The sequence below is a fragment of the Epargyreus clarus genome, unplaced genomic scaffold (assembly GCF_041222505.1).
Source record: "Epargyreus clarus isolate Ecla_fem2 unplaced genomic scaffold, WU_Ecla_fem_2.2 ptg000006l, whole genome shotgun sequence".
NCBI classification, from domain to species: Eukaryota; Metazoa; Arthropoda; class Insecta; order Lepidoptera; family Hesperiidae; genus Epargyreus; species Epargyreus clarus.
In genome coordinates this window covers 5,683,984-5,699,676 of record NW_027332214.1, presented here as the reverse complement: position 1 = coordinate 5,699,676, position 15,693 = coordinate 5,683,984, and the positions used below count along the sequence as shown (strand labels likewise).

General features: G+C 34.9%; 2 protein-coding genes across 2 annotated transcripts; both read left to right on the top strand.

The window, feature by feature from the left end:
- The first annotated feature begins 550 nt into the window (after nt 1-550).
- Ugt2 (uridine diphosphate glucosyltransferase 2) lies at nt 551-3,688 on the top strand. Its single transcript, XM_073073799.1, has 4 exons — nt 551-1,457; nt 2,028-2,250; nt 2,622-2,841; nt 3,111-3,688. The coding sequence occupies exons 1-4, from the start codon at nt 633-635 to the stop codon at nt 3,409-3,411; spliced, it is 1,569 nt and encodes a 522-aa protein (XP_072929900.1). The 5' UTR covers nt 551-632; the 3' UTR covers nt 3,412-3,688.
- A 365-nt stretch (nt 3,689-4,053) lies between these two features.
- LOC140742791 (JNK1/MAPK8-associated membrane protein) lies at nt 4,054-7,673 on the top strand. Its single transcript, XM_073073798.1, has 4 exons — nt 4,054-4,461; nt 4,816-5,025; nt 5,547-5,716; nt 6,925-7,673. The coding sequence occupies exons 1-4, from the start codon at nt 4,229-4,231 to the stop codon at nt 7,203-7,205; spliced, it is 894 nt and encodes a 297-aa protein (XP_072929899.1). The 5' UTR covers nt 4,054-4,228; the 3' UTR covers nt 7,206-7,673.
- The last annotated feature ends 8,020 nt before the right edge of the window (nt 7,674-15,693 follow it).

Here is a 15,693-nt window from a genome sequence, read left to right as displayed (position 1 = left end):
TAATAGATAAAATTTTATATCAGTAGAAGCGCTGTTTTGTTGTGAACACGTTGATATAGGGTTGTCTGCAAAATGAAAATTAATTTTTCAAAAAATAATTAAAATTATCCTGTCCAGGATTTTTTTAGCAAACCCATTTTTAATGTATTACCCAATGTACTAATTTCGTTATAAAATGAGTTTCATTCTATTATCAGCTCGGTCCAGTTCGATTTAGCTTCGGATCTTCTACTATATTAAAAACCTTTCCAGAACAAAGTCGAAGCGAAAATAATTACCTACTATCAGCATATGTTTCAATTAAATATTTGAAAAAAAGCTGTTCTGATAAGGAGTAGGTACCTCATAACAAGTATTTCTCATTTAAATATAATCATGTTCATGTAGTATTTCGTTAATTTATTTTTAACTGTAGCAGATAAAACCTTTAAGGAACAGTTACGCCGGTTATAATAGTTACCTACTGAATAAAATTGTAAGTGCCTGACCTTGCCATCGACTCCATTGTCTTTCATATATTTATTGGATTCAATATTTGCACAGTTGCTAGAGGTACTGTTGAATCCACTGAAAGTCTGTCTTTCTAACCACCACGTCAGTAGAGACTAGTCACGTTTAGAGTAAGACTAAAAATGGCGCTTAATATAATTAGTTTAGTGCTTCCGATATTATTTTTTAGTGCTGCAGTTGAAAGTGCATCCATACTTGCTTTATTTTCATCTTTATCATTCTCTGACCAATTGGTTTACCGAGGATATGCAACCCTTCTACTTCAAAGAGGCCACTCGGTGGTGATAATGACACCTTATCCAGGCCAATTTCCATATCAAGACGAAAAATTGGTTGAGCTGAGTGTTGCTGAAGAGTCTATGCCACATTGGGAAGAATACAAGAAGTTGATAACGAATACTGATGACTATTATCCACGTATGCGGGCTCTAAACGATTTTTCGATTAAATTAGCGATTGCGCAACTGAAGGGCAAACAAATGACTGCTTTACTCATCAACCCGAATATTAAATTTGATCTCGTTATTACTGAAGCTGATGTTCCAGTTCTATACGCAGTTGCTGAAAAATATGGTGCGCCTCATATCTCTATAACAGCCTCGAGTGGCAAAATACATCAGTACGAATCTAAGGGATCACCAATCCATCCTATTTTGTATCCTGATGTTAATACACTCAACTACAGGAACCTTACACGTTGGCAGAAGTTAGTGGAATTCAATCGCTATGTGCAAACAAGATATGAATACTATAATAATTATTTGCCTGCTTGTGAAGTTGCGGCGAAGAAAATATTTGATATCAAGAAGGATTTACAAGAAATTGAGTATGACATAGATATGTTGTTTGTGGCCAGTAATCCCGCTTTAATTGGAAATAGGCCTTCTGGTCCAGCTATTACTTATGTTGATCGGATGCATATTAACCCAGGATTCCAATTAGTTGAGGTAAGTTGACCAAATGTTTCTAGGTAGAAAGCAAAATGGGACTTCGTACCCACCAGTCTCTCATATGCCGCGTCCGCGTTTGCAATATGGGGGTGGGTAGGGATTATTCGGGTCTCAAGGGTACCCTCTTTGCCCGGGCAAATTCTCCAGGGAATGAACGATTCTACGTGTAAAGAAGTAAGTATTTATTTCCCGGTGTCACAAAATTTGAGTAAGCGATGTTCAAGATTAGCAGAAATGGATAACTAGATAGGTATCACCACCACACTTGTTTCTAGTTTGAATTAATTCGTACTGACTTACATAACAGCCGATCATCTTACATTTCGGGAGTGACAAGGTGTCTGAGATTGGCTTCAGGTAGAATAGCTGTTCTATGTGGGGTGGAGTCTTACCAAAGAAATATCAAGCAAACATATTATCGACAAACCTTGCTTTTCATTTCTATGGACAAACCTTTTTGTTAGAAAATCTTTTTAACCACGGAAAACTAATTTTAATTTATATTTAAGTTCTTTATTCTTAACTATTTATCTATTGTGCACTGTATAATATAATTTTGTTTTACAGAACCTAAAAGTATTATTGGATTCTGCTACCAATGGTGCAGTATATTTCAGTTTAGGGGCAATTCAAGAGTCTGAACATTTGTCCCCACAAGTCTTGCAAACTCTATCGGAAGCATTCCGAGAGCTACCATTCACAGTGTTGTGGAAGATTGGCAACATCACCATGATAAATAAGCCTGATAATGTGTACGCAGATAACTGGTTCCCACAGCAAGAGATTTTGGGTTAGTATGTCCTCTATATATCTGGATCAATTATACGCATTTTTCAAGTCTTAAGGCTTTCTATGTCTTTCTATGTCAGTGCGTGTAAGGCTTTCTATGTCAGAAGTATCTCTTATTGAATGCCAACTCATATCCCACTCTGGGTACAGGTTTTCCGTAGCAGGCATTGAGCTTACCCTATCATGTTGCTCTAAACTTTTGTTTCTGGATATCCACATGGCGACGTGCCGAACATTCCGGGATTGATCCCCAGCCAGGCAGACATCTAAATAGTGAATTAGATACCTGTTCTGATCCTGGTTACGTGAATCTGGTCTGGGAATGAAGAATGAGGAACGAGTATTTATATCATATTATTTTTTATTTTACAGCCCATCCGAATGTAAAGGCATTTATCACGCACGGTGGCGCTCGTTCTTTGGAGGAGGCACTATTTTACGAAGTGCCTATAGTAGGCTTGCCTATAATCAGGTCTAGGAAACCGTTTATGGGAGAAATTACTAGATACGGCGCTGGAGAGATACTGGACTTGTATTACTTAGATAAAGAGGCAGTTAAATCTGTTGTAACTGCAGTAGCAACGAATGAGAGGTAAGAATTAGAGTACTTAGCTATTTATTTTAATTTATCGTTCTAACCTCATTGTATCCCTGTGACTCCATGAGATTTTGCCTTTCCCAATTTTTCCATCTTACTTTTGCCTCAGAATTTAGTAAATAAAAGTTACATTCACCCATCTTCAATCCATAATAGTCGACTACCACTATAATGTATGCCTATAATTATCTATAATTATGATTTATTGCATTGGCGAGTTTTAGAAACAACGTGTTTTATTTTTGCCTACTATTATGTTCCAGTTACAAAAAGGCGATTTCTAAGTTAAGGAGCATGGTAACAGAGCCAGTACTGTCAGGACCGGAGAACGCGGTCTGGTGGACGGAGTATGTTATTCGCAACGGTGGGGCACGTCATCTTCGGTCTCCAGCAGTCGGAGTTTCCTTCTTCAAGTACTACATGCTTGACATCATCAGTTTTTTATTAGCTATCGTTATCAGCATGTTGATAGCTACGTACTATATTCTTCGTTATATATTTAGGCGTCTTCGTGCACGTTTTTGGAGGAGACGTGAACAAGGAGGCAAGTTCAAAGCATTGTAATGATGTTAAGAACATGAAAACTCCTATCTACATTTTATGTTTGTTTATTTTCGTAACTTTTTATAAGAATAAATTATTTTGTGTCAATTATAATTTTATTATCAATAATTCGATTAGTAGGATGGTTAGTGATTGTGAATTAACTACATAACATTTAAGGTAAAAATGTTGCTGTTAAATATTTGATATTTTTTTTACTTTTGTGACTTGTGCTTAAATAAATTTGAGTGTAAAAGGTCCTTTTGGTATAGATTAATAAATAATTATAACTGTACAATTTATTTTTTATCCTTTCCTTTTAAAATACGTTCGAAATTTTAAAAAACGAATGTCTACTAGTAGACATAAGTAAAACGGCGGTGAGCCAGCAAAAATATTATATTATTTAATAAGTTAATAATGTTTCATTTATCGACCCTTTTCTACACATGGCTCTTCTGATCAAAGAGTATAATAAACTATACAGGAAATAGAGCTTCTGCTCTATTTCTTTAATGAATGATAACTGAATAATTATCGGCTGCACAAAAAAGATATCTCTGCTTGGTTAAGATCTCAGTGTCAGTATAAGTGTCAAAGTCAAAAGTGTCAGTAAAATCAAACTGTCAGCGTCAATGTCAAGTCGGTAAATAAAAAGTAAAATAATAAAAATTGTTTCACTTTCATGTTTTCGTCTGTATTATTTCTTTTCTAGTGCAGAAAATAATATCCAAACTTCATATATAAGTTACTTAATCATAAATTAACTATTAAAGTCATAAATTAATGTTGGTTTATTTGGTCGGGTGGATAAAAAGAGTTTTAGAGATCGGCCAAGATGTCAATAGTAAAGACATGCCCAGGGTTGTACTGTGGTCGAACAGAGCTCGCGAACGGTGAATGGGGCGAGTGTGGGGCTTGTCCCCGCGGTTTCCGTACAAACGATACTAGTTACTGCATGCCGTGTACCGAGGAGCCCACGTTGTATGACTGGCAGTATCTGGGCTTCATGGTGCTATTGCCGCTCGTGCTGCATTGGTTTTTCATTGACGTGGTCGCTGTTGGGAAAGGGTAGGTGTTGTCTTCGTTGGCTTTGGTTTTTATGGCTATTTATGACATTCTTTCAAATAAATTGAAAATATACTTAATATTTTACAATTGCTCCTGAGGATATGAATGTCCTACAGAACGACAATGTTTGTTGACAGAAAGACATTGTTGACTCGTTGGTATAAAATTATTTGAGTTTTTGATTAAATATACTTGACTTTTGTAAGTTAATTTTGTAATATCCATATTGTGTTACCTTCACATAACATGAACAAAAATTTCAAAGCAGCTCCTAAATTTCTTGTTTCTCTGTTTGTATTAAACTCAGCACTCATTATTATTAACAAAATTAACACAAAATCATTTCAATTTCAGTAAAAAAGGTGTCCTAGTACAACACATCTGTGCATTCATTGAGATAGCGACCGGCACAGTAGCATCTCTGCTAGTGCTCCCGCCAACAGGTACCCTCGCACTGTATGTGTGCTCACCACAGGCCTTGTCAGACTGGTATACGTTGCTCCACAACCCACAACCCGACTATAAGGAAACATTGCATTGTACGCAGGAGGCAGTGTATCCATTGTAAGTATGTTTTACTGAACGATAAATAATTTGTGTAAAACTCTAGAAATTTGACAATAGACGTAATTGATGTTGTAAATGTATTTCCTTCAATGGCTATTAACATTGTACAATATGTATATTGCAATAATGTATTAATGCTTTAATACAGAAAAGGAGTTCTACCTGAAGCCAGTCACAGATGTGTTTCCCTGAGAACTAAGATAATTGCATATGTAAATCAGCTAGCATGTATACTCTTCCACTCAGTCTGACATGCAGAACTGTTACGCTAGAAATAGGTATGGTGGTTATCAAACCGTACCATTCCCACCTTTACCACCACCTTTAATGATTATCCATCAACTTACGATACCGAGAGTTTACAATTCTTCATCTGTTACTATAAAATTGCGATATTCTTCCGGTAGTATTTTTCTGTGAAGACAATTTTGCTACATATACAACATTTAGTGCACTTTTTAAAATACAGCGCAAATTAATTGATAAATCGTAATTTTTGTAATTATTCCATTTTTCAGATACACTATAATACTATTAATCTACGCATTTAGCCTACTTCTCACTATTACTCTGAGGCCTTGGATACTGGCGTGGTATGGGTCCGGGTCTGGCAAGAAGGCTATATACTGTGCTCTATACTTCTACCCCATTCTGGTCCTTACTCACACTGTCGCCGCTGGATTGATTTGTAAGTATTATTTTATTTACTACTTTCGAAGATGGTAGAACCCTCTGTGGTACAACTCCGGCGGCACCACCGCCACACATATTTCTGCCTAATAACAGTAGTGTTACATGCTGTTGTGCTCTGTTTGGATCTGGGTGGAAGGATGTGGTAAGGGAAACATATTTTTTCCTGTGTAGGCAACTTCATGTAGAAATCTAATCTTATCCAATAGTCATCTATCAGCAGTTGGAGCGCATGCTTTTCCGCTACTCTTATATTATATAGTACTGGAAAAAATTAAGGGATCAAAAGGAATTCCAAATTTTTCGGTAGTTTTCAACAGGCCGTAACTTTGAGAGAAATGGTCGAATGATTATGAATGATGATGATGGAGAATGGTTTCCTGTGAAATAAAAAAAAGGAAATTGTAGCTCCAAGTGTCTAGTTTTTGGATTAGAACTTCAAAATTTTGTAGCCTCCGCGGTTTCTGAGTAATCGTAGAAAAACCAGCAACAAGAAAAATTTCAAAATTTTTTTAGTTTTTTTTTTGGTCTACGGGCGTGGAAAAATTTTTTTTAGCTTAACCACCATAAGGATCGGATACTTTGTTCATTTAGCTTTAATTTCTTTTTTTAAACACCCTGATACGTCCACTCCTCGCTGAGATATCGGTCTTCAAATGGAAAAGGACCTTTTTGTCTTTGATTATCGATATCTCAGCAACCAATGATCGTACAGAAAGTTAAAGATGGGTTTCAAGAACTTGAATAAATTCCCCTTAACGACTGTCCATTGTTTTTTCGGAGTTTTTTTTTCTTTTCTTTTTGAAAATTTAAGCACTTTCTGGAACAAAAATGTGGAAAAAGCTCGGAAAATTTTTTTGTTGCTGGTTTTTCTACGATTACTCAGAAACCGCGAAGGCTACAAAATTTTGAAGTTCTAATCCAAAAACTAGACACTTGGAGCTACAATTTCCTTTTTTTTTATTTCCTGTACGACCACTTCTCTCAAAGTTACGGCCTGTTGAAAACTACCGAAAAATTTGGAATTTTTTTTTGATCCCTTAATTTTTTCCAGTAGTGTATATAAAATAACTTATTTAAGGTTACACAGGTTAAATGGAATTATAACGGGTAGAATCATAATGAACAGAATGTTTACTAAAACATACAATCATTTGTATTGGATATAAATAATAAATTTTATTGTACGATACTTGTTTGTTTCAGATTGTTCTTTCCCATACATAGTCATTATAATATCTATGATGACCTCAGCCTCCCATTTTTCAATCAAAATCGACCAGTCAGCGCCAGCTCTGCTCATGTCATCTGTAACCAACACAAGAAACCTAATAATACTTATCGGCCATTGGATAATACATGCATATGGAATAATATCCTTAACTGGGTTCCGAGAATTATGGTACTTGTCTCTTGTGCCAGCTCCGGCACTATTTTATATCCTAACCGCTCAGTTCACGGACCCAATAAAGATACATAATGACTGACAATATGAACCTGCCTTTGGTGGTGTTGTGCCCGAAATACTACTCCCGGTAGCTGATGCTTCCGGCTCCATTTGTTATAGGCCAAAAGCTATACTAACTCAGGATATAATTATGTACTTACACTAAGAGTAGAAGTCTTGCCCAGATGTTAACGAAGTACTATAAGATAATATTATGATCACAAAGTCATTTCAAAGCAGTTTCAGATATGAAAGTTTAAGTAGCAGTTTTTTCAGTGTGATAGTATATGGCGTTGTAAATATTTAAGATTGCGATTTTCTTAAATAAACATAACATTTATTTATAATAGAAGTATATTGCATTATTAATGTAAAGTTTTGTGTGGATAGAAAATATGCTGGGAAGATGAACTGATTATTGTAAATATTAATTTTATATAGTAGTTGTAGACGCTTATTATTTATTTAAGTTTGTATAAATTATAAATATAATATATAGTGATGTTACTATTGACTTTTATTTTTATCAGCATTTGTTTTTTACACTGAAGTATAATTTCGCAGCGTTTGTTTGAATAAATCGTAGAATTTTTGTTTTCGTTTCAATTTCAAGCCCGAATTTTGTTGTCAGAATTCGGGGCCATGCGATTCGTTTGTATACCGACCCCTTTTGAAAATGAAAAACAAAATTGATACGCAAGCGAGCCGAGCCAACGACATTCAATCATACTTTTAGACGTGGAGTTTTTTACTTTTAGGTGAACATACGCCCAGACCAGAGTGAAACTAAAGTTTGTCGCTTATTTTTGGTTCTGTTGAACTAGCGTAGCGAAAAATTCCAAGTCTGTGTTGACTATGGAACCCGGGATCGTCGCACGATAACAATGGCAGTGTATCCTCTCTTCAGTTATGTCGTTTGGTTAAAATATAGTAATATATAGGAAAGTAAGCAACGGCTAAAATAATTTTCCAGAAAAAATACAATCATTCCTTTTAACACGTTTTGTCTGTGAGCGAAACATGGGTAGGTAAACTAAACATGAGCCTACATGTGTTTAACACCCATCTCTAGAAACGATTTCCAATTTAAGTAAATGTTTACCTATTAAGACAAGGAAAGAAAAGCAAAACGGGATTACAAACTTCCAATTTAAGTAAATATCTACCTATTTCCACAAAGAAAGAATAGCACAACGGGATTACAAACCAGCAAACTGATGCGAGTTTTTGTCAAAGACATAATAAGCTTCATATAAACACAATGGCCGAGACAAAGATAGGTCGAGGGAGCGAAATAAAAAGAAACTGCCGCGTTTATAGGCGGCCTCATTATCAAACGCTTCTCATTCCGCGGCATCGCGAAAACCGGCGACATTACCATTTCTGTTATTCGCTTATTTGCTTGCACATCATTACGTTATTATTACTTAAATGAATATGCTGTTATGTTCAAGTACTTAGGTATTTAGTCGTTTTGTACGTAATACCGTCGGGCGCGATGGCTGCTACCTTTATGTCTCACTGCTGCTATGATTATTACGGTTATTAAAAATGTGTGACTTCGATTTAAAAAATAAAAGCTTGTAATATGGCTAATCATAATATCTCATTGGGCATTAGGATGGTTTCTAACTGAATTTAAGGCCTCTAACAGGGTTTAATGACCGCATTTAATGATAACAACCATGTCAAACGGTTTAGGCCCCGTTTATATTTGTTCATTATCAGATTCAGGCCGCGGCAGACAAAATGATAATTTTCTAAATAATATTCATAGTTACAAATATCTACGTCAATACACATTGTACAACAGAATCGTTTTTTGTCTCCTATGGCACCAGTTTATATTATTTCTCTGAAGATGTTAATTAACCTTACGGCGACTAGCGATCACAACTGTGCACACGTCTGACTATAACTAATTTTACGTAATATCAGTTACGTTCCACACAAGATCCGTAACAATGCTCGTCAATTGGACCTCCAACGAAATATTTTACATATCTTGGCTATACGTTAAGCCCTACAGAGTAGGCACAGATATTTCTGGCTGCGGTGCACGAATGAATGTTTCGTTTGTGTGGTAACTGGCGCGAGCAGACAGCGCTGCCCGTCCTTTGTGCCCACACCTGTTATTAAAACTTCTCCGAGCGCGGTCGCGGCCGTTGCATGAATTATATCCCTTTCTTTGTATTCTTTTCCCTTTTTTCCCCATTTAATTCGAATGTTATGCGAGCGGTTCTAACTGGTTTTATACGTATTTGTGAGGTGAAAATGCTTCAATGTTCAACAAAAATGTTTTTGAGTTTTGTAAAGTTGTTTAATTTTTTATAGTATATTTTATATTATTTATAGTCCAATGTGTGAATTGGAATATTGTCTTATATGATATCTAGTAACACGAGGTTTATAGCGGAGACATTCCTAATACTATAATACCCTTGCCCTGAAGTAGGCAAGGTGGTAAGGATGTAATATACCGTGGACGAGTGCTACTAGCGTACCCGTGTTCCCGACAAACGGCATCCAGAGGTACTCCGTGGCGTTTAAGCCGGTAGGAGTTCGGCATATCCTCTCCATTGCCCCCGCGATTGAGAGGAACGCATGCAGGGTTTCCTCACGAAAAAAGGACGTGGTATAGGTATATTAGATATTTAACTTTGACGAGTTGCGAGTATACTGACCAGTCGTATGACTGTCCTTATCTACATATACCATACCTATTCTCTTTGTGGTTGGTTACGATTGTTGAGTGTAGAGTAAACACCAAAGGCCACTACATCCACCTGGCTCACTCAAAATTCGATAGACTGCGTGCCCGTTTTTGGGGTTCCGTAAACGAAAAAACGGAGACTTACATATATTATCACTGCCAGGTGCGTCTGTGTACTGTCTGTAATAACCAATTTGCTCCAAAAAATGGATCGATTAAGTTTAAATTTGGTACTTACACTTATGAATCCTGTAACGCAGAAAACACTTAGATATGAGTAAGAAATTTATCCTGCGGAATTCCTAGATCGCGACTCCGACTCGCATTCGGCCGGTTATTATTCCTATAAAACAAATTATTTATTAATTTTATTTCCGAATATTCCGTTATATAAAAAATATATTTCTATTTCCAAAAAAATCATTTTAACTTTGTAGGCATAGAAAAGAAAATCAAGTAGAAGTGGTAAGAACGAGCGAATGTATCGGAACTTGTAGGTATGTAACTATGTACATTCAAAAATTTACGGCCAAATTAAGTTCTCTATCAAGACCATCGGGAAAAATGATGATACTAATCGTTTGTGAAATAACTTAACTAACTAAACAAATGCGAATAAAATTGGCTTTGATTATAAATCCAGGAGTTGATTATAAATCGTGAAACATCCCAACAAAATGAAACGTAAACATGAGTGAGATGAAAAATCGTGTTATGGAAACCCGCATAGCCACTAGAAAATCGAATGCGAGCGTCGACGAGTGGCACGAACATAAGTGGATAGTAGATAGGACTCGTGGATTTAAGTGTTCGTTCTATAAATAAGATATATGCACTTTTATGCTTATAGAGAGGAATGTTTATTTTTTATATTGAAGGAGCAAATGAGCATGCGTGTGGTAAGTGCTCACTATACGAGTAGAATATGGATAGGTAAGTAGGTACGTACCTAGGTACAAATGCGTTGCTTCCCCTGAATACTAAGTTTCAACGCCTCGTTATAATGTCTCTGACAAGGGTAGACAGCATTTTCACAATCAGTAATGTGTAGGTACATGGATATATTTTTTTTAATATTGTAAATCTTGCAAAACTGATGTCTTTAAATTCTTAAAATGCTACGTTGTTCCAAAAGAATCCTTCGTTTATTCAGACTTTTAAAATGACATAAATTCAACAATATCGAATAAAATATATCAGCGTAATAAAAATGAATTAAAAGCTTGAGCAGATATACTTATTTATAGAAAAGTTGTGTGTCTATTGACTAGAGAAAGCCCTGCAAAAATCGGCACTGCGCAAAATGAAACGGCCATTCACAGAGTAAGCAAGAGTCGTGTTCTGGAAACCACAAAGGTGTACCCTATAGTGCCTATGTCTGGGTACTACAGAATCGAATGCAAAGCGCGGAACTCCGCGGAAGAGTGGGCGCGCTACCATAAGTGAATACTGCATGTGGACTGCACTGTGCACAGACATATAAAAATATGTATGGGAGATATAAAAATTTCATGTCTATGATTCGTACTCACCTGCTTCTTTTGTAAAACTCTACTAGTAACCTATCCAATATTGCCCGTTTTTTACAAACTCACTCTCAGTTTTCTTCCAAAGGTCCTAAAAGAGTATAAATTCAAAATAATGGGTTAAAAATATCCGCTGGTTCTTAAAGAATTACTGGAAATCTCCTTTTCGTAGCTTGTTTTAGAAATAACATTATTATTGTATTTTTTGTCGTCACTGAAATACTTCTTCTGGTTACTGAAATCACTGAAATTTTCAACTTTTTACTTCGAAACCTATTTGCATTTTTCTGCACATGCGCTCATAATTTATATCTTTGTCAGTACGGAAAAAAAATAGAAGCTACCTACTAAAAATTGTGTTCTTTATTGATTTTTCATTATTCGAAAGAACCTTAAGCATTTCTCATGTACCTTTCTCGATATATTACGATTTTATGTTACATTTTGCAACTATATTTCTTTTGAACTATATAATAGTTATTAGGCAATGAAGATATTTTGAGGCATTTAATTTACCATGTTTCCACGGCTCCTTATCTTTCCGAACATAACAATTCAGCAACATGGTTCATGTTCTACATGCATGTATGATCTATAAATCAAACCGGCGTCGTGAGCTGGACAGTCTTTGTATGTAACCAATAATCGATTTGGCATCGTTCCATTCTGCGGTTTTGTATACATATCCACTTTCCTGTCAGCACACAACATAGCTGACTAAAACAGCTTTGAGCTCGGCTATCAAGATCGCGTACCGCTAATTTGCTCTATAGCTTAATATATAATTTCATAAGAGCGGTTATAAATCAACTATGTTATAGTTCAAGAATCTTTCGTGTTTTACCACCGGTGACCCCACTACTACATCTATTTTTCCCGACTGATAAGGAAGGAATAGGTTTTTCGCGTATGTGTGTAGATTTCTTTATCACTTCAAATCATTCAAACGGCTGAATTTATACAAGTGAAGGTCTTAAATACTGAAGTGTTCGTAGATAGGTTTTGGAAAAATAAACGTAAAATAGGATTTTCCGAGCGAAATAATACCAACCAAGCCAATAACAACCAAATCAATCGATCGAAGGTTATCAACATTAAAGAAACTAAAAGGGGATTACATCGCTTGTCATCAACTCTATGAAATGATCGATGCGTCCTACCTAAAGTTCATCAATGGCAATTTCTTATACTCTTATGGGCATATGTCATAGTTTCTATTACTTGTATAATTACCTAATTCACCTATAAAACGAGAAAATGGAAGCAAATAAGCATTGGAAGTAAATAGGAAGAAGACGGCAGAATAACAATCCGCACAACTTCTGTGCAACGCAACTATTTTTATAAAATCATATTTACGAAATTCTAAGTTAAAATGAAAACAGAATAAAATAAAGTGGGCCTTATGGGCTGAAGATGGAAGGTACATTAAGAGGTCGGAATGGGTTGGGGCATTTAACTTACAGCCAAGTTCCTGCATTATATTTCTTAGCGAGCTGACTAAATAAATGTGGGAGTCCTACTTTTGTACCGCATTGTGGAGTTTAGAGTTTTAAAAAGTGAAACTTAATGATGGCATTTTTGTAGGCTTTAACCACCTCATCCTTAAATAAATGTGGGAGTCCTACTTTTGTACGGCATTGTGAAGTTTAGAATTTTAAAACAGTGAAACTTAATGATGGCATTTTTGTAGGCTTTACCCTCACCCTTATATAAATGTGGGATTCCTGCCTTTGTACGGCATTGTGAAGTTTAGAATTTTACAACAGTGAAGCTTAATGATGGCATTTTTGTAGGCTTTACCCACTTTACCCTTAAATAAATGTGGGATTCCTACTTTTCTACGGCATTGTGGAGTTTAGAGTTTTAAATATGAAACTTAATGATGGCATTTTTGTAGGCTTTACCCACCTCACTCTTAAATAAAAGTGGGATTCCTATTTTTGTACGGCATTGTGGAGTTTAGAGTTTTAAAACAGTGAAACTTAATGATGGCATTTTTGTAGGCTTTACCCACCTCACCCTTAAATAAATGTGGGATTCCTACTTTTTTACGGCATTGTGGAGTTTAGAATTTTTAAAACAGTAAAACTTAATGATGGCATTTTTGTAGGATTTACCCAGATTTACAAATAAGTATCTTCGATGTGAAAATACTTATTTGTAAATATTCGAAAAAGTATTTTCAATGTTAATATTTACGAAGTACTTTAAATATTTGACTTACTATTTTACTCTCGATTGTAGATTTTGTTCTGCTGGATGTTTATTTTTTTTTTCATACTTGTTGATTTGTTTGAGGATTTATAGTATCCTGATGAGTATTTCTATATACACTATAGTCACATCATGAGTCATGAAACGAACAAAGAAACGAAAAAAACTGCTTCACGTTAGAAATATAAGTGCGGCGCTTGACCTCCTCGATTCAACCATACTTTTACTATCACTTTTTAAAATGATCAGTTTTTTCTTTTTGGAGTTTATTGGAGTTTATTGGAGTTTACTCCTTAAGAAACGATTTGAGTTATAAGGCCCGGTACGGAAATTTTATGAGGAGTAAAATCAAGTGTAACACGAAAAGTTGAGGCGTAACGGTAACCAAAATATGAATCAAGAGTGCTTTTATTAATTTAAAATACAGTAAGTTCAAATCCCATATGAAAGTAATTATTACAATAAAAATAATTAGCAATATATAAAACATTAAAACGTCATTAACTAATTTGTTTACATTTTTGCATAAATTAAGTTATAGGTTTGATCATTTATAAACACTGTGAAAAATATGAACATTGGCGCCATAATATGATTAACAATCTTTTAAGAACGTTTTTAAAGAAGAGTAACATATAAAATCAGTAAGCAATTGAATAAGATATAATATTAGCAAAATAAGTTTTTAACATAAAGAGGCTTTTGTAAGTTACTGATATATTAATTTAACTTATAAAAATGGATGCATTATTGATCAGCACCATTATTTAATATTTATTACAGAATTATTGCTAATGAATTATGTTCAAAATAAGTTATATAAAATTAGCAATACGTTTTAAATGAATTCTAGAATTATAAAACATTCAGAAACAATCCAAATTACATATAATAACATGTTTATTGAGTCTCATATAAATTGCATCCGTAAATTGCAACAAGGATATTTTATAGATGGCAAAGAAATTATAATTATTAAGTTTTAAGTTATAAAACGTTTAACATTGTTTTAAATATAAATAATTATATTATATTAAAATTTACTTTAATATAAACAATTATATTAAGTTACCATTATAATATTTGGAACCAAAATACATAGATTGATAAACTTGCAAACTTACAATTTATAAAACTTGCCACTAGATGGCGCTATTTTATATTATTTTGTAACATACTTTATGTAATACGCATTATTGAAGTAATATAAATAATCCGAATAATTACAGATATATGTTTGTTTCTCTTATCATTTTAGCAGATGCGTTCATTTACCTACCCTTTTTTCTATTCGATATATATCATAATTATCATTCGTAAGGAGTAAACTCCAATCGTGCGTCGTAGCTGACACACACACACTTTTTTTTATAATACAGTAGTAGTAGACGAGCATGCGGACTGCATGCTCGTCTACTACCTGATGGTAAGTGGCTACTGACGCCCATGGACATGTGCAATCAACCCCAGATAGGATTAGATATTTCTACCTGAGGTCGGGCACAGATGCGCCGCTACCACTGAGGACTAAGCTGGAACGCCTCGGAAAAGTCTGTCTCCCTTACCGCACCCTTCAAAACAAAACACAGCAGCGCCTAAAACTACTGTTATTAGGTAAAAATAGGTGCGGCGGTGGTGCCGCCGGAGTCGAACCACAAATGATTCTACCACCTTCATCAGTTAGACGTATACTGTTATTATTTTGATACTTAGTTATTACAGATTAGCTATTCTGGGTCAGTAATTGGCTGCGTATTACAATTTTCCATTACGACGGCTCTATCGCTCTGAATTTAGGCTGACCGTCCATTGGCCACTATCCCTTGAACAACCGATGACATTAGCGTGTAAACATTAAATAGTAGTTAATGCGACTAACAAAGATTTTGTTAAATTGTATATATTGTAATTAATGATAAATCTATGTAACTTTTATTTACGGTGTAAGCTCGAAAAAAACAAAACAGAAAAAAATACAAATTTTACAAAGTACGAGTAACAATTGTCGAGTCTTTCATAGGAAAATAATTATAGTTTAAAAACTAAAAACCACGCTAAAATCGCACTAGAAA

Coding starts and splice junctions, on each gene's coding strand:
- Ugt2 (XM_073073799.1), top strand. CDS start 633: ATGGCGCTTAATATAATTAGTTTAGTGCTTCCGATATTATTTTTTAGT. Junction 1,458..2,027: donor CAGGATTCCAATTAGTTGAG/GTAAGTTGACCA, acceptor TTTGTTTTACAG/AACCTAAAAGTATTATTGGA. Junction 2,842..3,110: donor GCAGTAGCAACGAATGAGAG/GTAAGAATTAGA, acceptor ATTATGTTCCAG/TTACAAAAAGGCGATTTCTA.
- LOC140742791 (XM_073073798.1), top strand. CDS start 4,229: ATGTCAATAGTAAAGACATGCCCAGGGTTGTACTGTGGTCGAACAGAG. Junction 4,462..4,815: donor GTGGTCGCTGTTGGGAAAGG/GTAGGTGTTGTC, acceptor TTTCAATTTCAG/TAAAAAAGGTGTCCTAGTAC. Junction 5,717..6,924: donor TGTCGCCGCTGGATTGATTT/GTAAGTATTATT, acceptor TGTTTGTTTCAG/ATTGTTCTTTCCCATACATA.